The 24,139-nt window shown below is 39.2% G+C and overlaps 1 protein-coding gene across 1 annotated transcript in view; it reads left to right on the top strand.

The window, feature by feature from the left end:
* Positions 1-22,809: 22,809 nt before the first annotated feature.
* Tyrp1 (tyrosinase related protein 1) overlaps positions 22,810-24,139 on the top strand; it is a 17,838-nt gene continuing 16,508 nt past the window's right edge. Inside the window, exon 1 of the mRNA XM_055591653.1 lies at positions 22,810-23,194. Within this exon, the coding sequence (XP_055447628.1) occupies positions 22,810-23,194 (385 nt within the window). The remainder of the gene's footprint in view (positions 23,195-24,139) is intronic.

Raw genomic sequence — 24,139 nt, 5'->3', positions numbered from 1 at the left:
CACAAATCTTCACCTCAGCATTTGCCACAGTACAATCAATAATGGATTCCTCACATTACATTCAGTCTTAACTCTGTCTGGATGTGGAAGTCTGTTCCAGGATGTCACTAGTTTTTCTTGATCTTGTTTACCTTCAGTGACTTGGGGCTCATGGTCTCACTATTAAAGCACTTCTTTGTTAAACCTATTAAACTCAAGTTCTCTTTTTTTTAATAATTTCCAAGATACTCTTATGACTATCACAGCCAATGCTTGTACATTAGTTTTAGAAGAGCATGGAAAATCTGCAACAGTTTAAGAAGACATATTTAAGAACACATACTTGAAAAAAAAAAACAGAACACTTGCATAGCTTACTTTTTACAAAAATCACAGTATGTAATAATCCAAGTGCAGCCTTCTCTTATTTTCCTAGAAAATAGATGGTGACATAGCAAGACTGGTTGTACCTTTTCTTTGCTGTTTATCTCATTTTTTATGTTTTTTTTAAAATTTTTTATTAATTACACTTTGTTCATTTTGTATCCCCCCATGAGCCCCTCCCTCCTCCCCTGCCGATCCCACCGTCCCTCCCCTTTCTGCATGCATGCCACTCCCCAAGTCCACTGATAGGGGAGGTTCTCCTCTGCTTTCTGATCTTAGTTTATCAGTTCTCATCAAAATTGGCTGCATTGTCCTCTACCATGGCCTGGTAAGGCTGCTCCCCCCTCAGGGGGAGGTGATCAAAGGGCAGGCCAATCAGATTATATCAGAGGCCATCCCTCTTCCCATTACTATGTAACCCACTTGGACACTGAACTGCCATGGGCTTCATCTGTGCAGGAGTTCTAGGTAATCTCCACGAATAGTCCTTGGTTGGAGTATGAGTCTCTGGGAAGTTCCCTGTGTTCAAATTATCTTGTTCTGTTGCTCTGCTTTTGGAGTTCCCGTCCCCTCCAGCTTTTACTATTTCCCACTACTTACATAAAATTCCATTTTCTCTGCCCATCAGTTGGCCATCAGGCTTAGCATCTGCTTTGACAGTCTATACTGCAGAGGCTTTCAGAGGCCCTCTGTGACAGGTTTCAAGGTTGTTTCCTGTTTTCTTCTGGCTTTCAGAGGCCCTCTGTAGCAGGTTCCGAGGTTGTTTCCTATTTTCTTTTTCTTCTGATGTCCATCCTCTTTGCCTTTCAGGATGGGGACTGAAAATTTTAGTTAGGGTCCTCTCTTTTGCTTAGTTTGTTTAGATGTACAGATATTAGTGGGTTTATTCTATCTTGTATGTTTATATGAGTGAATATATACCATGCATGTCTTTTTGCTTCTGGGACAACTCACTCAGGATGATCCTTTCCAGGTCCCACCATTTACCTGGATGAGCAAATGTCCTTTTTGTGTACTTGCGCCTCTTTTGGGTATATGCCTAGGAGTGGTATGGCTGGATCTTGAGGAAGCGCTATTCCTAGTTGTCTGAGAAAGCGCCAGATTGATTTCCAGAGTGGTTGTACCAGTTTACATTCCAACCAGCAGTGGAGAAGGGTTCCCCTTTCTCCACAACCTCTCCAGCATGTGTTGTCCCTTGAGTTTTTCATCTTAGCCATTCTGATGGGTGTAAGGTGAAATCTCAGGGTTGTTTTGATTTGCATTTCCCTAATGGCTAATGAGGTTGAGCATTTCTTTAAGTGCTTCTCTGCCATTCAATATTCCTCTACAGAGAATTCTCTCTTTAGCTTTTACAATTTATACATTTCTTTTTTTAATTTTTATTTTTTTAACTTTTTTATTTTTTATTAATTACACTTTATTCATTTTGTATCCCCCCATAAGCCCCTCCCTCCTCCCCTGCCGATCCCACCCTCCCTCCCCTTTCTGCATGCATGCCCCTCCCCAAGTCCACTCATAGGGGAGGTTCTTCTCTCCTTTCTGATCTTAGTCTATCAGTTCTCATCAAAAGTGGCAGCATTGTCCTCTTCTGTGGCCTGGTAGGGCTTCTCCCCCCTCAGGGGGAGGTGATCAAAGAGCAGGCCAATCAGATTATGTCAGAGGCAGTCCCTCTTCCCATTACTAGGTAACCCACTTGGACACTGAACTGCCATGGGCTACATCTGTGCAGGGGTTCTAGGTTATCTCCATGAATAGTCCTTGGTTGGAGTATGAGTCTCTGGGAAGTTCCCTGTGTTCAAATTATCTTGTTCTGTTGCTCTCCTTGTGGAGTTCCTGTCCTCTCCAGCTCTTACTATTTCCCACTTCTTACATAAAATTCCATTCACTCTGACCAACAGTTGGCCATCAGGCTCAGCATCTGCTTTGATAGTCTGCAAGGCAGAGGCTTTCAGAGGTCCTCTGTGATAGGTTCCTAGTTTGTTTCCTGTTTTCTTCTTCTGGCTTTCAGAGGCCCTCTGTAGCACAGGTTTCTAGGTTGTTTCCTGTTTTCTTCTTCTTCTGATGTCCATCTTCTTTGCCTTTCAGGTGGGGATTGAACATTTTAGTTAGGGTCCTCTCTCTTGCTTGGTTTCTTTAGATGCATAGATTTTAGTGGGTCTGTCCTACGTTGTATGTCTATATGAGTGAGTATATACCATGTGTGTCTTTTTGCTTCTGGGACAACTCACTCAGGATGATCCTTTCCAGGTCCCACCATTTACCTGCAAATTTCATGATTTCCTTATTTTTCATTGCTGAGTAATACTCCATTGTATAGATGTACCACAATTTCTGCATCCATTCTTCAGTTGAGGGGCATCTGGGTTGTTTCCAGCTTCTGGCTATTACAAATAAAGCTGCTACAAACATGGTTGAGCAAATCCTTTTTGTGTACTTGAGCCTCTTTTGGATATATGCCTAGTAGTGGTATGGCTGGATCTTGAGGAAGCGCTCTTCCTAGTTGTTATCCCTATTGTAGTTCCCTCCCTCAACTCCTTCCAGTTCCACCTTCCCTCCCTCCTCCTCTCCCCTCTCCCCTTCCCCTAGTCCACTGAAAGACGGGAATTTTCCTCCCTTGCCATCTATCCCTAGGTTATCAAGACTCATCAGGACCGCCTGGATCCTACTCCTCTGTGGCCTAGCAAGTCTCTATCTCCAGGGGGACTCCATCAAAGAGCAGGAACAGTTGATGACAAAGGCTGCCCCTCCACCCCTTACTTGGAACCTACATGGAGACTGAGCTGCCCATTGGCTACATCTGAGCAGGGGTCTAATTCCTCTCCATGCATGGTCCTTGGTTGGTGCATCAGTCTCTACAGGACCCCTTGGACTCAGAATGTTTAGCTTTGTTGGTCTCCTTGTGGAGCTCCTGTCCCCTCTGTGTCCCTCTATCCACCACCACCACCCTCTTGCATAAGACTTCCTTATGCTCTGCCCAAAGTTTGGCTATGAGTCTCTGAATCTGCTTCAATTCCCTGTTGGGTGGAGCCTTTCAGAGGACCCTCTATCTTAGGCTCCCATTTGCTGTGTGTTTGTAACATTTATTTTTTGAATCTGATTTTATGAAGAAAATTTCTAGCTATATTTTAAAAAGTTTAATAGTTTCTACAAATTTTAAGATAAGGTTTTTAATTTGTTAGCATCTTATATATGACATTTAAAAATTGCAAACTCTCATGATGGCACTTTTTTTCATTTCTATTCAAGGATTTAGAAAGTGATGATAGAGCAGTTTCATATATACCTTTTGTGAACTGAGTATATCAACTATTTCCTAGTTGCTAACTATTCCCATATACTCAAAAGAAAGCCTTATTCCCTCCACATTCATATTTCCTACTGATTGATGCGAGCGTGTTTTGTTTCTCTCACTGAGTTACTATTTGTTTCATGTTACAGGAAACTTGTCGAGTATCCAAAAAGAATATAATGTTCTATTTTACTAACATACTCATAATTCTGCACAAGAAATCAACCTGATAGTTAATTTCAGAATGTCAAAAACAAATTAATAATGAAAACAACAACAACAATAAATGAGACTGATCAAGGACCACAGACTAAAAGGACTCTAGAACAGAACATAAAGTATTATTTAGTCAGGCATTTTGATGTAAAGATTTGTCTGTTCATCTGTACCTGGGAATATATTAATGTACTCATCTTCTAAAGTATCCTTCAAGCGGTCTTTCAGCTCCATACACATCAATTCAAAAGGCTCTTATAACCTCTCTGCTGCTCTATTGTAAAATCCCCCCTTGTAGTTATACTGTTTATTTAAACCTATGCACTAACCAAAGCAAGTCAGTTACAACTTTGCCAGACTAGTGCAGGAAGTAGGGCTGAAACACACATTGAATTGTAGTTTGCTTATCTTTGACATACACACTTCACAAAATGTTATTAGTTTTCTGAACCATAATGAACAAGGAGTTAATGTGACTATTGACTAAAATATCTTGAAATATTTCTCTCAGAATTGTATTTTTAGAGTATGAGTCACCTTCCTTCTTTAATATCCACAGAGATTTTTGAAACACTCTTAATGAGCAGATAAGACAGAGAAGCCTGAATATGAACAGTTTAAACAAAAATAATTACTGAAAGCAACAAAAGTCCAATATAAAAACAGAAAACAGTAGTCCACAAGTTTCTGAATGATATAAATAAGGAACATTAACAGATTGCATCATAATATAAATGAAGGAAAATTCTTGAGAGTGCCAACTTGCTCCCATAGGCTGAATTCTCTTCTGAGTGTTTTCTGGCTCATACTTCTCTGTGTCCTGTTTCATCTTTGTCAGTAGTTGTTCTAGTGTGACAGTCCCCTGCTTGAATTTTTTTTCTGATTTTATCCAAAGCTGATGGTTTGTCCTTAGAACTATTTTCAGTCTCTTGCTAGTAAAAATTAGTGTTACAGGTGCCCACTTTAGAATTTTTACTAATTGTGTGCAAAATAGGCAACAAAGAGGAGTTTAATCCAATATTCCAGAAGTTTCCTTTGGCTTTCAGCATTTAACTGCTGGTAGTAGACATTTCTACTACAGTAGTAAAGATGCTGCTAACAGTTAACAGCAAAATCTTTCTGACATTTCTAATGAGAAACCCACAACCCTTCACAAATCTTTTACTGCTGTAATATTTATGAATAAGAATTTGATATATTACTGAATTGGAGTGTGATTTTTCTTCTCCCCAATCCTGGGAGATGCCATCAGTCTCTGGGGTTCCTGTCATAGGGACTATAATTAAGAGATTATGGTGTCTCGCAGATGATTCATGAAAATTTTATAGTCTTGGACAAGGCTTGGGTTTGCTTTTTTCCATTCGGCTTCTGTTTGCCAGTAGATTCCTGATGATCTCATACCTCCTGGGATGCTTCTTGGTAAAAGTCATTATTGTCACATGATTGCAGTGATACACGGCCTTCTCCTTGAAAATAACCTCCAATACCCATTCTACCAATGCATTCAGGAAATAGAAACACAAGCACGGTATATGGTCATGACACCAGAAACATTGTTCTCCAGCCTTCAATACTAAATTTCCCTCACACCTTATGCAGTTCCATCAATTTGCCTGAAATCTTCACAAATAGTGTAAGTAGTATCAAATTGTGTCTAGTGCCACATTTTCATTATGATTTGTCCGTTGATGGAGAGCTATTCATTTATCCCCAACCTTAGCTGGCGAACCATCCGCATATGTTGAATGCTGTGAAAGGAAAAGTCACCTCTCTTCAGGAGTGTGGCCACTGATAGGTTCCCTGGACCCAAATGACCTTCTTATCCATGTGAATAAGGGCAACACAAATGGGAATCAGTGGTATAAAAAATTAAAGATAATAATTTAGTTAATTAGAGAGTATAAAAGGAGATCGTGACATTGCAGGAAAGATGTGATGCAGAGAGTCCTAAGGGAAGTTGGGGGAGTGAGAAGATGCATGAGCATTGGATCAAGCTATGTTGTTCACACACGTGTAATTTTTGAAGAATAAATAATTGGTTTAAATTCATAGAAAAATCCTCTGTCAGTTATAGGGTTGGTGAAGATCCTTTCCTAGTCTGTAGGCTGTCGTTTTGTTTTAACAATGGTATCCTTTGCTTTACAGAAGCTTTTCGGTTTCATGAGGTCCCATTTATTAATTGTTGTTCTTAGAGCCTGTGCTGTTGGTGTTCTGTTCAGGAAGTTGTCTCCTGTGCTAGTGAGTTCAAGGGTATTCCCCACTTTTTCTTCTAAACAATTTAATGTCTGGTTTTACGTTGAGGTGTTTGATCCACTTGGACTTTAGTTTTGTACAGGGTGATAAGTACGAATCCATTTTCATTTTTCTACATGTAGACATCTAGTTAGACGAGCTCCATGTGTTGAAGATGCTGTCTTTTTGCCATTGTATGGTTTTGGCATCTTTGTCAAAAATCAGGTGTTCATAAGTGTGTGGGTTTATTTCTGGGTCTTCTATTCAATTCCATTGGTCCACACGTCTTTTTCTATGCCAGTACCATGCAGTTTTTATTACTGTTGCTCTATAGTATAGCTTGAGATGAGGGATATAGATACCTCCAGAAGATCTTTTATTTTAGAGGATTGTTTTAGCAATTCTGGGTTGAGAGGGACACAGGTGGGGAAGAGGGAGGGTGGGAATTGGAGGGGAGGTACAGGGAAGATACAAAATGAATAAACTTTAATGAATAAAAAATAAATAATTTTTTAAAAAAGAAAAATGAGGATGAATAACTCTCACTCATCATTTTCAAGCTTCACTTCACCATGTCAGAGAGCAGTGCCATAATTTTTTGTTGTCTGTATGTCAGGTTACCTGTATGAAATGAGCTTCGGAATCATTACACATGCATATAAGGGACATACAGAGATGTCATTCCAGAGCCTCACGTGACAGTCAATAAGGCTTATTATTCTAAAAACTTCTACAAAAATTTATGCACACTATACATAACTTACGTGTTATATAGCTGTATGCTACATATTATACAATTAGTATACATGAGGTGATATATCTACATAACTTCTATAAATAATACTATATGTGCCATTACACACTTAAGAAAATGACTTACTAGTCATCCAATATATTTATATATATTGGCCTTTTTCACAGTAAAACCATGTGACATTAAATATTTTTTTGCTAGTCAAAAATATGGCTAATCATGTACCTTATTTTTAAAATATTATGATCAAATTAAAGAATATATTATGTCACTATTATTGATATAGTTATATAGGGTTGATGTTTTGGTCTTTTAATTATTACTATCTATGGCATGGAAAATAAAAAAGCCAATTTTCTCACAATGAATTACTAAATGTGTATATGCATTCATAAATCACAAATCATGTCCTCAAATGTTTAAATGTTTTATATGCACTTGTACTAACATGAATATACCATTCATATTTCCAAGACATAAATAGTCAGGTCCCCATTTTGCCCATGCTAAATAAGAATACTGGGGGATAGAGAGATGGATCAGAGGTTAAGAGCATGTTCTTCCCTTTCAAATGATATGAGTTTGTTTCCCAGAACCCATGTCAGGTAGCTCACTCCAGATCCAGAGGCTCCCATCCTTCTGGCCCTCAAGTGCACCTGCATTCAAGTGCACATGACCACATGCAGACACACAGAGAGAGAGAGATAACTTGAAATTATAAAAATAAATCTTTTTGCTTTGTTTTGTGTGGTGTTGTTTTGTTTTTTGAGACAAGTTGACATGTTTTCTTTGTGTAGCCTCACTGTTTTGGGACTCTTATAAACCAGGCTCACTTTGGGGAAAAAAAAAAAAAAATCTTTGAGACAGAGAGAGAGAGAAAAAATATCCTTTTTTTTTTAGAATATCTTAAGAACACTGGGAAAATAAAACTGCCATCCACCAATACCACACTGTGTTCCTGATGGAAGTGGGCAGAGTGCTTGGGACTGCACCAATACTCAATCCCACTCTAACCCCCACTCTCTTTGATTGCTTAGATAGCTTACACAGCTATCTACAGATTAGTCAATAGGAAAATCTCACAAGGTCACTTGCTAAGAAAAGGAATATGTAAAATCTTCAGCAAAATAAACACTTTAAATTATTTTATCTTACTTTAGCAAGAAGCAATTCCAGCGAAAATAAATCAAATTATTGATAGCTGTTCCCGTGCCAGCATTTGAAATTTGCTGTTCAAATTTGAAGGCTTGTCTAAGAAACTAAGAGCACAGCTTATTAGAAATCTCATTATAAAACCTCCTCAAAACATTCTCCCCTAAATCAGACTTGTGTTGGACTGGGTCCCTGCCAGACAAAACAACACAAGCATCGCTTTCTTTGCCTTGCATTCACTGGTTCTAAGCTTCTCATTGAGGTAAAAACACATGACTGGCCAAAAGGAAACCTTCCAGTTGCCTTAACGCCCACAGTGTTGCAGCCAATAAACAAAGCTTAGTTCAGCTAGGAAGAAAACTCACTAATATATAGTGCCATCTAATTATATATTTGTTTGCTACACTTGCAACAAATAACCACAAAACATTAATATTCATTTAAATATTCTCAGAAATAATACATTTGATTCTAACAGGATCTGTGCCATTCGCACTCTGTTTCCCTCACCCTTCCCAGCGCTGTTAGCCCACAATCACAGCTGGCACATCCTTGATGGGAGGCAACGAGAGGCAAGAATAGCTGTGGGTGTCGGAGTCCTCAGGTAGCAGGTGTGCATGAGGAGAATAGGGCTTCACTGAGCAGCTCATTTAAGTGAGGGGAACAAAGGTTATTTAAACCTTTGGATAGAAGCTTTTGGGGTGAGTGTACATCATTGGCCACGGTTAAACTGCTGGTATGCCTTATTTGCATGAAGAGGAATTCCGGGTGCTTGCTGTGTATGGCATTAAAAGGAGAGGGCGAGTTTGACCTGGCAGCAACTGTGTGACCTCCTGTGTTGTAGGCAAAGCTGCGGGACACAGAAGAGTGCGCACAGGGACTTGCAGGCCTGGAACAGGAGAGGGAGTGGACCCCACCCACACTACTCCCAAGATGAGATTTCTGGGGTTAGACAGGACTTGACTCCACTCTTGTTCCAGACAGGCTCCTCCCAGTTCCATGGTATCTGGACCCACAGTTCTGTATCAAGTTAAGTCAAATTTCCGTTCTTTATTATTTAGATTATAGGGGAAATTTTAATTTTTTAACAATTTATTCATTATACATCTCAACTGAAGCCCCTCCCTCAACTCTTCCCAGTCCTACCCTCCCTCTTTTTCCTCCCTCCCACCCTCTTCCTCTAGTCCACTGAAAGGGGGAGTTCTCCTCCTCTGCCATCTGCCCATAGTTTATCAAGTGTCATCAAGACTGCCTAGATCCTCTTCCTCTGTGGCCTGGCAAGACCGCATCACCAGGGTCAAGAGATCAAAGAGCAAGCAATGGAGTTCATAACAGAGGCAGCTCCTGCTCCACTTGCTCAGGCACCCACCTGGAGACCGAGCTGTCAATTGGCTACATCTGAGCAGGGAGTATAGGTCTTCTCTGTGCATGGTCCTTGGTTGGTGCATCAGTCTTTACAGGATCCCCTGGGCTCAGATATTTTATCTTTGTTGGTCTCTTTGTGGAGACCTGTCCTGTAGGGGAATTTTAATCCAGCAACTGGCTGGCTACTCTAGACAATAGACTTCAATCCCAAACAATGAAGGTAAAGTTAGCTGGTAGAGGGGAGCAGCCCATGTTTGAAAATGATATCTAATTGAGGGGCAGACAAAATGATGAATCAGAGAAAGATTTGACAGAATAGAATATGCCCAAATCTCACAAAAACAGAGAGGAAGGAGAGGTAACTTAAAAGAGAGCAGCAAAGGGAGGGAGAAGAAAAGCAGTTTTATGAGGACAGTTTTATAGTGTTGAAGAGAAAACAAGCTAGACACAGGTGAAGAAATAAAGCAAGCTAGAGAATGAGGGGACCAAAGATTAAAACATATTGCTAGAGTTAGTTTAAGGCCAAGCAGAGCTATTCAGAAACTGAGAGATATCAGACTAAATCAGTCATCTTGGAGAGGAGTTTGAACCAGAACAGCTGAATTGCTCCAACAAGGCAGAGAGCAGAAAGAACAAGAAAGGGTGAACTTATTCAGCAGTAAGTCTCAGATGCTGAGAACCATTCTAGGCCTAGATTAGATTATACAGTGGTTAAAAGCTTCCAGGAGTAGGTCTAGGTTTGCAGACAGAGGCAGTAAGCTTCCAAGATGACAATTATATCAGGCAAATAAATGATACTTTTACATTAGATATTTGGTTCACAAACAACAATCATTAGACTTCAAAAATTGGAAAAGTTACTCGGTGTAGTTTTTCTTAACTCCAATCGGGGAGCATAACTACAGCTACAAAACTCACCCGTCAATGTGCGCAGCTGTGAGGCTCCCGATGTGTCCATTTCTGAGCAGTGTGGGTGTATATTCTACCAGGTGCTCTTTCCTTTAGCTTATTTCCTGTTAATTCTATAATTTTTTATAGGGGTGCATTAATATTTTTTCTTTCAGCATTTCTACTGTTAACTATTAAGAGATTGTTCATCATGGTGAATGTGTTACCTAGTTCTTGTTGCAATAGGCTTATCCAAATGTTCTAGCTTAAAACTAAATAACAAAATTTAATCTTTACAGAAGAACTCCTACAACAGATTCCTGCAGTGAGCCAGAGGCTAACAGACATAGATTTTACTGTTCATATCTGAACATTATATTATCTGAAGACGTTTTGACCTCTCCACATTTAGTTGAAGAGGGACAATGTGCACATTTTTCCTTCATGTTCTTTGCACCAAGCATCTGCAGTCCATTACACCTGTAAGCTGGTGAACGCCATGCCCATTTGCAGGATTTCACTCTTTGCAAAGCAGGATCTTGCAATTTTTTTACTTTTCTGTCAGTGATAAGCAAAGCATCCTGTTAATGCATTTCAGTCTAAGACAGTCATGGATTTGGCATTAGTTTCAGTATCTTCCACTCATTTTTAAGACACCTATCTTTTATTTATCTCAGTGCTGTTCCCTATTTACCCTAATGCCTACTTTTATTTAAGCTTTATTGATCCTAACAATATATATTTATTGCACTCATTTTACAAATGAGGAAATGAGACTCAGCAAAGCAAAAGCTCTTGTTTGCTAAAGGCAGTGTGATGGCTTTGATGATGAGTACAGCCCTCTTTGCATTCTCAGCCTTGTTTTAGAATGTTGAATGCAGAATCTAGCGGTTGTTTAGAGAAAAATGTGGAAATTAGACAAAATTGTACAAAAGACATAGTGGCAGTCATTTTTGCCTTTCAACATAGCATGATGTATTTATTTTTATCTGTACAGGTGACTATATGGGAGAAGAATATGTAGATTTTTAAATGTCTGGTTTTTAAGAGAAGTAATTTTTCTAGGCTTGATTTTAGAACTACAGAAAATGTTGCAAAAATAATACAGACTGTCAGCCTATGTGCTTCATGGACTTTCTCCTATTGCTAACACATATTACTTCATAAATATTCTATAAATTCAACTAGCGTTTTCGAAAAAGAAACATATTCAGACATTCTGCACAATTGAGATGCTGAAAGGCAGAAGCAAAGCAATCACACTACACTGTAGGTGAGTTCATTCCACTAATTTTATTTAACAGATAGAAATGTCCATATACTAGGATCTGACAAAAAAAATCAATTTTAAAAAGTCAAACCCATCAATAAAAGCTGTCTACATATTATTTTATATCCATCATTTTTCACAATTAATTTTGCTCTGGATGTATAAGAAGTCCGAGCTATTGATGGATGAATATGAGAGCCCACTATCTTTTTAAGTTAAACACTCAAAATTTAAAGACAAATGCTCAGTGTTTCAGAAGCATATAAACTTGCAATATTCAATCTATTGCCTTACAAAATGAGACAGAATCAATGTTTACAGTAAGTGTTCACTACAGAGCATTGGTTATGACAGAAACAGATCACATGTGACTTGTATCTAACTAAAATGTGGACTCTAGACCCTAAAAAGTGGTGTAAGTGACTTTTACAAGAAAAGTGGCTTTCATAGTAGAGTCACAGTTTCAAGCCTCACACTCATTTTCCCCTACTCAATTTGGAATTATAACCTATTCAGTTATCCATAGTTAACATCACAAGGTAAATTTCAAAGACTATGCCTTTACTTTTTTTTTTTTTTTCACATCCTATCCTTCAGGCATACAGAAAAGTAAGGAAATGATCTGAGATGTTTCAGTAATGCATGAAATCCTAAGTTCAGTCCCCAGAACCTACGTCAAACAACCAGAATGGGGGAGCTCCAAGATGGCAGCAACCAGTGTGTACTTTATCTAAGGGACAGAGACTGAAACCGGTGAGTAAACAAGCGGCTGGAGCCAAAACACTGACTTTGGTGCTTCCTGGAATAGAGGAGACATCCGAGGAATTGGGAATGATCAGATATAGACAAACACACATACACAGTGGCCATCTCCCAGGTCCCAGAGTCACAGACTGGGAGGCCCCTGCCCTTTCTGCATACTCAAGAGAATGCAGGTCCCTAGGTCCAGGAATCCTCTGATCCAGGAACCAGACAGTGCATCCTTCCTGCTTCCCTGACAGCAGCAACTGGATTTCTGGGGTATTATTCCAAGTTCAAACCATGGTTCTCCTAGTCTTCCTTTGGAGACTAGGTGGACAATAAAATCATACAGACCCCGAATCCAACAAATCTGAGTGCCAGGAGCACAGTGTCTGGTAGACCTGTAAGCCACAACTCATCTGCCTTCGGATGCACCTGATTCCCAGAAATTGATACCTGAGGGGGTTGTCCCCTCACCTCACCACCCACAGCTTCCACCTGAGAAGCCTGTGCCCCACCCTGCAAGGCACCCAAACCCCTGCCCTGCCCTTCAAGGGACCCTTATCTGTGCCCCTGCCATTCAAGGTACCTGTGCCATATCAGATTGAAGGGGAGGAGGACCTCCCCTATCACTGGACTGAGGGAGGGGCATAGGAGATGAAGAGGGAAGGAGAGTGAGATTGGGAGGGGAGGAGGGAGAGGGTACAGCTGGTATACAAAGTGAATTAACTGTAATTAATAAAAATAAAATAAAATTTTTAAATATTTAAAAACAAAAGATTCCAGCTCCAAGGTCCAGAAAATATTTTCAAGTAAATCATAGAAAAAAATATACCTAACCTAAAGAAAGAGATGCTTTTAAACATGCAAGAGGCCTACAGAACACCAACTGGACCAGACCAGAAGAGAAATTCCTCCCACCACATAATAATCAAAACATTAAATCTACAGAATAAAGAAAAATATTAAGAGCGGCAAGGAAAAAAGGCCAAATACCATCTAAAGGTAGACCTATCAGAATCACACCTGACTTTTCAAAAAAAGACTATGAAAGCCAGAAGGGCCTGAACAGATGTTATACAGACACTAAGAAACCACAGATGGGAACACAGACTTTTATACCCAGCAAATTTTCAATCACCATACATGGAAAAAACAAGATATGATATAACTAAATTTAAACAATATCTATGCACCAAACCAGCCCTACAGAAGATACTAGAAGGAAAACTCCAACCCAACAAGCTCAATTACACCAAAGAAAACACAGGATATAGATAACTTTGTAACCACAAAACCAAAAGAAAACAAGCACACAAACACATTATCACTGCCAACTCCATAATAAAAGGAACTAACAATCATTGGTCACTAATATCTATCAACATCAATGGACTCAACTCCCCAATAAAAAGACACAGAATCATCAGGGAAACAGGATCCAACATTCTGCTGTTTTCAAGAAACATACCTCTGCTCAAAGATAGACACTACTTCAGCATAAAAGACTAGAAAAAGGTTTTCCAAACAAATGGACCCAAGAAACAAGCTGGAGTAGCCATCCTAATATCTAATAAAATGTACTTTCAACCAAAATTAATCTAAAGAGATGGGGAAAAACAATCATTCTCATAAAAGGAAAAAACCACCAAGAGGACATCACAATCTTAAATATCTATGTCCCAAGTACAAGAGTACCTGCATTCATAAAAGAAACATTATTAAAGCTCAAATCACACATGGATCCCAACACATTAATAGTGGGAGATCCCACTCTCACCAGTGGACAGATCATGGAGACAGAAGCTGAGAGAAATAATGAAACTAACAGAGGTAATGAATCAAATGGGCCTAGTAGATTTCTACAGAACTTTTCACCCAAACCAAAAGAATATGCTTTTTCCTCACCACCAAATGAAACCCTCTCCAAAATTGATCATATAGTCAGTCACAAAGCAAACCTCAACCAATACATGAAAATTGAACTAACCCATTGCTCTGTATCAGATCACCATGGATTAAAGATACCACCACAACAACAGAAACAACAAAAAACCTACACACGGAAGGAAACTGAACAACTCCCTGCTCAGTGGCCACTGGGTGAGGGAAGATATAAAGAAACAAATTAAAGACTTCCAGAGTTCAGTAAAACTGAGGGCACAACTTTCTCAAATTTATGGGACACAATGAAATCAGTGCTAAGAGGAAAGTACATAGCACTCAGTGCCTTCATCGAGAGATCCCATGTTAGCATCTTAACAGATAACCTGAAAGCTTTAGGAAAGAAGAAGAAGGAAAAAAAGAAAAAGAAGAAAAAAAAAGAAAACACTCCCAAAAGGAATAGACAGCTGGAAATAATCAAACTCAGGGCTGACATCAATAAATTAGAAACAAAGAAAACAATAGAAAGAATCAAAGAACCTGAGAGTTGGTTCTTTGAGAAAATAAGAAAGATAGACAAACCCCTAGCCAAACTAACTAAGAGATAGGAAACAGTACCCAAAGTAACAAACTCAGAAATTAAAAGGGGACATAACAACACACACTGAGGAAATCCAAATAATCCACTAGGTCTTAAAAAGATTGTATTCCACAAAATTGGAAAATCTAAAGGAAATGGATACTTTTCTTGATAGATTACACCTACCAAAATAAATCAAGAGCAGGTAAACAGTTTAAACTGCCCTATAACCTCTAAAGAAATAGAAGCAACCATCAGAATCTCCCAGCCAAAGATAAAAATAAAAATAAATTACATGGCCAGATGGTTTTAGCATGCAGTTCTACCATACTTTCAAAGAAGAGCTAATATCAATGTCTCAAACTATTCCACAAAAAAGAAACAGAAGGAACATTACCAAACTCATGCTATGAAGCCACAGTCACCCTGATACCTAAACCACACAAAGACCCAACAAAGAAAGAAAATTTCAGAAAAATGTCCCTTACGAACATTGATGCAAAAATACTCAATAAGATACTTGCAAACCAACAAGAACACACCAAACACATCATCCACCATAATCAAGTATGCTTTATCCCAGAGATGCAAGGATGGTTCATCATACAAAACTGCATCAATGTAATCCACCATATAAACAAACTGAAAAAAATCACATGATCATCTCATTAGAGGCAGAAAACACCTCGGACAAAATCCTACGCCCCTTCATGATAAAAGTCTTGGGGAGATTAGGAATACAAGGCCTGTACCTAAACAAAATAAAGGCTATATACAACAAGCCGATAGCCAACATCAAGGTAAATGGAGAAAAACCCAAAGCACTAATATCATGGAGAAAACAAGGTTGACCACTCTCTCCATATCTTTTCAATATAATACTAAAAGTTCTAGCTAGAACAATAAGACAACTGAAGGAGATCAAAGGGATACAAATCAAAAATGAAGAAGTTAAAGTATTACTATTTGTAGATGATATGATAGAATACATAAGTGACCCCAAAAATTCCACCAGAGAACTCCTTCAGCTGGTAAACTCCTTCAGCAAAGTGAATGGATATAAAGTTAATTCACAATAAAATCAGTAGCATTCTGTATACAAATGACAAATGGGCTAAGAAAAAATTAGGAAAATGACACTCTCCACAATAGCCACAAAGAATATAAAGTATCTAGGGGTAACTCTATTCAAGAAAGTCAAAGACCTGTATCACAAGAACTTCAAGTCTCTAAAGAGAGAAACTGAAGAAGATACCAGAAGATGTAAAGATCTCCCATGCTCATGTATCGGTAAGATTAACATAATAGTAAAAATGGCCATCTTACCAAAGGCAATCTACAGATTCAATGCAAATACCAACACAATTTTTCACTGACCTTGAAAAAACAATTCTAAACTTCATATGGAAAAACAAAAAACCTAGAAAAGCTAAACCAATCCTATATAATAATATAACTTTTGGAGGCCTCTCCATAACTGACCTCAAATCAAACTATACTACAGAGAAATAGTAATAAAACTGCATGGTACTAGCATAGAAACAGAATGGTGAATCAATGGAAGCAAATAGAAGACCCAGAAATAAACCCACAAAACCTATGCACACCTGATTTTTGACAAAGAAGTCAAACCCATACAATAGAAAAAAGATAGCCTCTTCAACAAATGGTTGAAAATGGTCTAATTGGATGTCTACATGCAGAAAAATGGAAATAGATCTATAATCACTATCCTGCACTGCACTAAAGTCCAATTGGATCAAAGGCCTCAACATAAAAGTAGACACACTAAATCTGCTAGAAGAAAAATTGGTTAAGGACACTAACTCATTAGCACAGGAGACAACTTCCTGAACAGAAAACCAATAGCTCAGGCTCTAAGATCTACAGTTAATAAATGGGTCCTCTTAAAACTGAAAAGCTTTTGTAAAACAAATAACAGTATCAATAGAACAAAATAGTCTACTGATTTGAAAAAAAAAAAAAAAAAAACTTCACTAATCCTGCATGTGACAAAGGGCTGATACCCAGAATATATAAACAACTTAAGAAACGTAATACCCACAAACCAAATATCCAATTTAAAAAATGGAATACATAGTTAAACAGGGAATTCTCTTTTTTTCTGACTTTTTTTTAGTTACAGTTTATTTACTTTGTATCCCAGATGTAGCCCCCTTCCTCATCCTCTCCTGATCCCACCCTCCCTCCGTCTTCTTCTCCAATGGCCCTCCCCAGTCCAATGACAGGGGAGATCCTCCTCCCCTTCCACCTGACCATAGTCTATCAATTCTCATCAGGACTGGCTTCTTTGTCTTTCTCTGTGGATTGGTAAGGTTGTTCCCCTCTCAGGAGAAGGTTTCAAAGAGCCAGCCACTGAGTTCATGTCACAGATGATCCCTGCTCCTACTATTATAGAACCCTCTTGGATACTGAGCTGCCTTGGGCTATTTCTGTGCAGGGGTTCTAAGTTAGCTCCATGCATGGTCCTTGTTTGGAGTATCAGTCTCAGAAAAGACCCCTGTGCCCAGATTTTTTGGTTCTGTTGCTCCCCTTGTGGAACTTCTGTTCCCTCCAGAAGTTCCCCTTTCTTTCATAAGATTCCCTGCATTCTGCCCAAAGTTTGGCTATGAATCTCAGCATATGCTTTGATACCCTGCTGGGTGGAGTCTTTCAGAGTCCCTCTGTGATAGGCTCCTGTCCTATTCCCTATTTTCTCCCTCTTCAGATGTCTGTCTCTTTTGCCTTTCTGAATGAAGATTGAGCATATTACCCAGGGTCCTCCTTCTTGATTACCTTCCTTAGGTGTACAGATTTTAGTATGATTGTCCTATATTATGTCTAATATCCACTTATAAATGAATATATACCATCTGTGTCTCTCTGCTTCTGGGATACCTCACTCAAGATGATCTTTTCTAGATCCCACCATTTGCCTGCAAATTTCATGATTTCCTTGTTTTTAATTGCTGAATAGTATTCCATTGTATAAATGTACCACAAATTCGTATCCATTTCTCTGTTGAGGGACATCTGGATTGTTTCCAGCTTCTGGCTATTACAAATATAGCTGCTACGAGTATGGTTGAGCAAACGTTCTTTTGTATTTTTGGTTATATGTGGTATAGCTGGGTCTTGAGGCAGCACTATTCTTATTTGTCTAAGAAAGTGCCAGATTGACTTCCAAAGTGGTTGTACAAGTTTACATTCCCACCAGCAATGGAGTAGGGTTCCTCTTTCTCCACGTCCTCTCTAGCATGTGTTGTCACTTGAGTTTTTGATCTTAGCCATTCTGAATTCTCAACAGAGGAATCTCGAATTGTGGAGAAACATTTAAAGAAATGTTCAACGTCCTTAGTCATGAGGGAAATGAAAATCAAACCGACTCTGAGATTCCATCTTACACCTGTCAAGATGGCTAAGATAAAAAACTCAAGTGACAACACATGCTGGCAAGAATGTGGAGAGAGGGAAACACTCCTCCATTGCTGGTGGAAATGTAAACTTGTTCAACCACTTTAGAAATCATTCTGGTGCTTTCTCAGAAAACTGGGAATAGCCAGCCTTCAAGACCCAGCTTTACCAATCCTGAGCATGGGCCTGAAAGATGCTCTACCATACAACAAGGATATTTGCTCAACCATGTTTATTGAGGTTTATTCATAATAGCCAGAATCTGGAACAACCTAAATGTCCCTCAACCAAAGAATGGATAAAGAAACTGTAGTATATTTACACAATGAGTACTACGCAGCAATTAAAAACAAGGAGTTTTTAAAAACACACACCCAGAAAGACACACATGGTATACACTCACTTATAAGCGGATTTTTGTCATATAGCACAGGATAGACAACTACAATGCAGAGATTCCAAGAAGATAAGCACCATGGGCATCTTAGGCTTCATGTAGATCCACTAGTTAGAGGAGTGGGGGATATCTCTGACATGGACTATGTTGTCTGCTTTTTGATCACTTCCCCCTGATAGGACTTCCTTCCAAGGCCATAAGGGAGGAAGATGAACTCAGTCCTTATGAGAATATATGGGCTGGGGTGTCTGGGTAAGGGAGCTTCCCTATTCCTGTAGGGGAGAGGGGATGCAGGAGAGAGGGTGGGATGAGAATAGAGGAGGGAGAGGCCTATGACTGTGATATAAATTGAAAAAGTTAATAATATTATTTTTTAAAAAAAGAACCAGAATAGTAGTTGGCACTTGTGGTCCAGGTGCTGGGAAAGTGAGAATGAGACAGATGAGTCCCAGGGGCTCACTGACCAGTCAGCCCAGCCTACTCAGTAACTTTCAGACCATTGAGAGACCCTTTCATTAGAAACAAAGTGATCAGCACCCAAGGAATAGCATCTGAGGTTGATCTCTGACCTCCATACACACACTTGAACCCACAAGAAAAAGCACACACATAGAAAGAAACAGAAACAGACATAAATAGACAGAGACAGAGAGAAATAGAGAAAGGAATACAGAGAGGGAGTGAGGGCTAAAGAATCAATCTGAGGTTCAAGTTCATCAAAAGACTTCAGTGATGCCCTCAAAAGCAGGCCTCATGCCCAGCACAAAATGAACTCAAATTTTATATTTGCAGGACTATTTTGCCTCATATTGCTTTGTTTGGACAGGTTTTTTTTTTCTTTACTTGACTTTTGCTTGTATATTACGGTTCTCATTTTGTGATATTTCACCTGCTATTTCTTTGTTTCTCTTTTTTCTTTCTTTGTTCATTTTGGGTTTTTTTTGTCTTTTTTATTTACTTGTTTGTTTTCTTAGAGAAAGAAAAAAGGGATGGAGTTTGATTGTGTGGAGAAGGGAAGGAAATGAAATATGAGGCAGGAGAAAACATATTAAGAATATGTTGTATTAAAAAACTCTTCATTTTCATATAAACAAAATACACACACACAAGCACACATGTGCAATAACAATTATTGAAAAAAAGAAGGCATAAACTTGAAGGTGAGCAAAAGGGGCATATAGAAAGATTTGCTGGGAGGAAAGGCAAGAGAGAAAAAGGAGAAATGTAACTAAATTATTATCTCTAAAATAAGATACAGATGATAATGAGGATATTTGATGTTTTGGCCCTTGAGAGATGGCTTATCAATTAAGAGAACTGATTGCTTTTCCAGATGATTCAAGTTTGATTCCCCAAACCAAAAGGCCACTCACAACCATCTGTGCCTCCAGTGCCAGTGTGATGCCCTCTTCTGGCTTCTGCAAGCATTGCATATACACAAATGTACATGCAGACAAACACACAGACATATAAAAAATTTTTTCAAAAAAATCTTTTTCTTTAATGTTTTATGTAGTTCAGAAAAATCCAGAAAGTTTACTAGTCTTTGACCATGTGAGGGTACGTTCCTTCCAAGGGATGTGTGAAATCACACCCTGAAAGGATACTTGTTTCTACTTTGTTATGTTTGTCCTAGTCATTCTTGCTCTACACCTTAGAAACCTCAACATGCTTTTTGTTCTTTTTTTTTCCTTCCTTACTAAATCAAAACTTTTCACATTTTCTGTTAAAAGAAACACTTCTATACTCTCTTCAAGGCCTAGGCCTCCAGAATCCCTGCTCTTATACAGTGAGACTACTAATAAATACTTACAACTTGTTCGAACCCCAGCATTTCAGTATCTCCATCAACAGATGGATAGCCTCTGATACTGCCTCAGCTAGTGAAATATCAGCAGGCTGGGATGTCACTGCGGACAAGCCTCCTTCACAATCAGCAGCTTATAAAACCAGGAGCTGAAACACTGAACATAGATGAATTGGGTCCAGATGGTTGGTATGAGTTTTCAGCATTCCACACAGATGGCACACAGTTTAAACCTTGTGACCTGCTTAAATCTAAGATTTTCTGTTTAATATTTTCAGACCAATTGACTAAAAATAATTGAAACCACAGAGAGTAAAGCTGAGGGTAAGGACAAATAATTGGATGTAGAACTGACAAAAGTATTAATGATAAATGTTAACACCTTGAACAATGCTGATGAAAATAGAAAATGATATAAGTATTGTAGAAAGTAATTAATATTCCCAGGCCTCAAGACTAACAATTCCATCCACAGATATTTGCCAAGAAAAAAATTATATACATACATATATACATACATCCATGCATGTGTGTGTGTTCAGCAGAAAACATTTAAAGACTATTTATAGTGGTATTTTTCAGAAGACAAAAAAAAAAAAACAGAAATACAACCCAAAAATCTAATAACTGGAAAATGGGTAAATATTACCTATTATTAAAAGAATATGTCAAACTGCCATAAAAACTATAAAATTTTGCTGTCATATTTCATATGCACTCACTCAAGTACTTTTAAGACAGCATTAGTGAGGAAAAGTATCTAGTCACTGAAGGCTACTTATACAGAAATGGTCATTTATGAGATTTAAATAGCCTAGAGATAGAGAAGAAAAAAGAAATTTGTTCCCTATGTACAGAATAAATACTCAACAGAAATGTTCTGATTTCCATTTACACATCTACAGGAATTTCCTCGTGTGTGTACACATTAATAGGTTATATGCATAACTGACTAAAACCCGAGAATAACAAAAGAATGACTTCAGAGTTACAGGCACTCATATCAAACATGGTTTAATACAACCCCAATTCTAACAGAGAGTGTGACAGGCATACATATGCACCTAGAAACAGAAGTACATACTCTTATTCTTTTCTACCTTAATTATAGGAATATTTATATATATCCTTAGATGTCTTTTTATTGCTAAACATCTATTTTGGTTATTTTATATAGTCTTTGTATACTTCTAGCTTAGCTTCAAAAGGCCAGCCAATATTGATCTTGAGCTCTGGCAAGCTCTGTATGGTAAAAATGTATCCCAAACTCAGGTTCACATTTGAATCTTGGCTACTTATGTATAAGTTTTCAATTTTGAGAGAAAGTGTCTCTTTAAGGAAGAATAACCAGAAGCTACAGAGGATATATTTGTGTGATACCTGGCCTTTGTGTGACTGAGAAAAATGTTCATCTTGTTTCATCCTTTGTGGTATAAATATAAAGAAAAATAAAATAATTACAAGGAAAACAAAGGCTCTTCAGTGTGTCTAATACATCCTCCAAATCAGTGTGTCTGACCTTTTCTTAAGACTTTAACCATCGCAAGGAAACCAGTCGGGAAGGAGTCATGTGCTAAGTAGTAAAGGGCAGAACTCAGTGATGTGAGAAGAGATTAGTGAGAGCTGGGAGAGAGGACCAGCCCCTCCCAGTGTGGCTGATCCAGTCTGGGATTTACTGTCTGGCAGAAACACACTTGCAATTAACAGCTGGCACCAGAGGAAAGCAGACATCCCAAACTGGCTCTGAAGGAGGTCAGCAGAGAAACCTTCCTAGAGTTGAAGGTACTGGTGAGCAGCTCAGTTGGGGAGAGGGGGGAACTATGTGCAAAGCTTTATGAGAATGAAGGAAATTTGCTTGCTATAAACCTGCTCCCAATTCCCCTTTCACATCCATGGTTAAATGTTACTATAGTAGGCACCTGCTAGTGAATGATTTTGGTTTGAGAATAGACTTATTTTCGTTTTGAATTTTGTGTGTGCATATGGATATGTGCACATGAGAGCAGGTGCTCATAAAGGGCAGAGGTGAATCCCCGGAGCTGCATTACAAGAAGCTGTGAGCCGCCTCATGTGGGCGCAAGGCGCTGAATTCAGTTCCTGTGCAAGAGCAGTAGACGCTCTTAACCACTGAGCCATCTCCCCGTCCTAGAATAGTATTCTTATGAGTAGAAGTTTTAAATAAGAAACTCATATACCAGGAGAGTGAACTCAGTGATCTAGGTATTACGCCTGACAGATATTTAAAAGTGAATAATCGTTTTTATTTTTGTTTAGAAATGACGTTTCACATGGGTGGATTCCATTCCTGGAGTGGGTTGGAAGAGTGCTCAAAAGAACTTTTGTGACTGTCTTTTGTCTTCATTTTTTTCCAGCTGGATTTTGGTCTAAGTACCCCTCTCTCCTCCATACAAAGAACAGCATACTAGACCTGCATCCTGAACTCTTGATTCTAGAAGAATGAGATCTTACACAGTCTTCCCACTGGCCTCTATCTTCCTCTCTCTAATGCTGTTTCATCAAGTCTGGCCTCAGTTTCCACGAGAATGTGCCAATGTTGAGGCTCTGAGAAGTGGAGTGTGTTGCCCCGACTTGTTCCCTTCCTCCGGACCTGGGACTGACCGCTGTGGCTCATCATCAGGGAGGGGCAGGTGTGAGGCTGTGACTGCAGACTCCCGACCCCACAGTCGCCATTACCCTCATGATGGCAAAGATGACCGAGAAGGCTGGCCTCTGCGGTTCTTCAATAGGACATGTCAGTGCAATGGTAATTTCTCGGGACACAACTGTGGGAGCTGCCGTCCTGGGTGGAGAGGAGCGGCATGCAACCAGAAAATTCTCACAGGTGAGTGGAAAGATGGGGGCGGAAGTGTCAGTAAGTTAGACCGAACACAGGATCCTGAATCACGTCAGTAAACACCTGCAAGTCTCAGAGCTCAACACTCTTTCCCCAGCTGAGCAAATTGAAGAAGTCAAAGAAATTTGTCTGATTTGAGATTGAAACCTACACTTTTATTCTTTTTGGTTTTTCGAGACAGGGTTTCTCTGTGTAGCCTTGGCTGTCCTGGAATGACTCTGCAGACCAGGCTGGCCTCTAGCTCACAGAGATCCACCTGCCTCTGTCTCCCTGGGATTATAGATGTGCGGCGCCACCAGCGGTGAAAACCACACCTTTTAACTCATAGTATTTCTGGTCTGGAGAGATGGCTAGGTGAGTTGTCAGAGCACTTGCTGCCTCAGCAGGAGAACCTGACCTCAGATCCCCAGCACACACTTAGGAAACTGGGTGGCCGCATGTGACTGTTAAGTGAATCTCTGGACTTTTGAAGATCACGGGTCTAGCAAAAATTGCCAAACTCCTATGAGAGACACTGTCTCAAAAAAATGAGGTAGAGTGATAAAGGACACTTGACATCCTCCTCGGGTCTTCACACACACACACATTTGATTCCTCCACACACACAGTATTTTCTTCAAAATACCCAAGCAATATGTTAGGAACTGATTTTTTATGACTAGAGGTGTTTCTGCCGATCCTTATACATTAGATTCAGAAGCCCAAGCCCATGGATCTGGACTTTGGCAAGCACAGCATCCCCTCTGAGATCTGGCTAGCTCTAACAAGACAGCCTTTCCTCTCCATGCAGCCCTGGTGACCCACAATGCCTCATCATGGTGATGGAAGTCTTGCACTTTAGATGAAGGAGCAGGTGTGGAGTATTAAAGAGTAACAGCAACGGCACGGGCTTGTTTTCCATGTGTCACACACTGACCAAGGGTTTCACAGATT

This window comes from Psammomys obesus, unplaced genomic scaffold, assembly GCF_907164565.1.
Source record: "Psammomys obesus unplaced genomic scaffold, mPsaObe1.curated_primary_1811, whole genome shotgun sequence".
NCBI lineage: Eukaryota > Metazoa > Chordata > Mammalia > Rodentia > Muridae > Psammomys > Psammomys obesus.
This window is presented reverse-complemented; position numbering and strand designations above follow the sequence as displayed.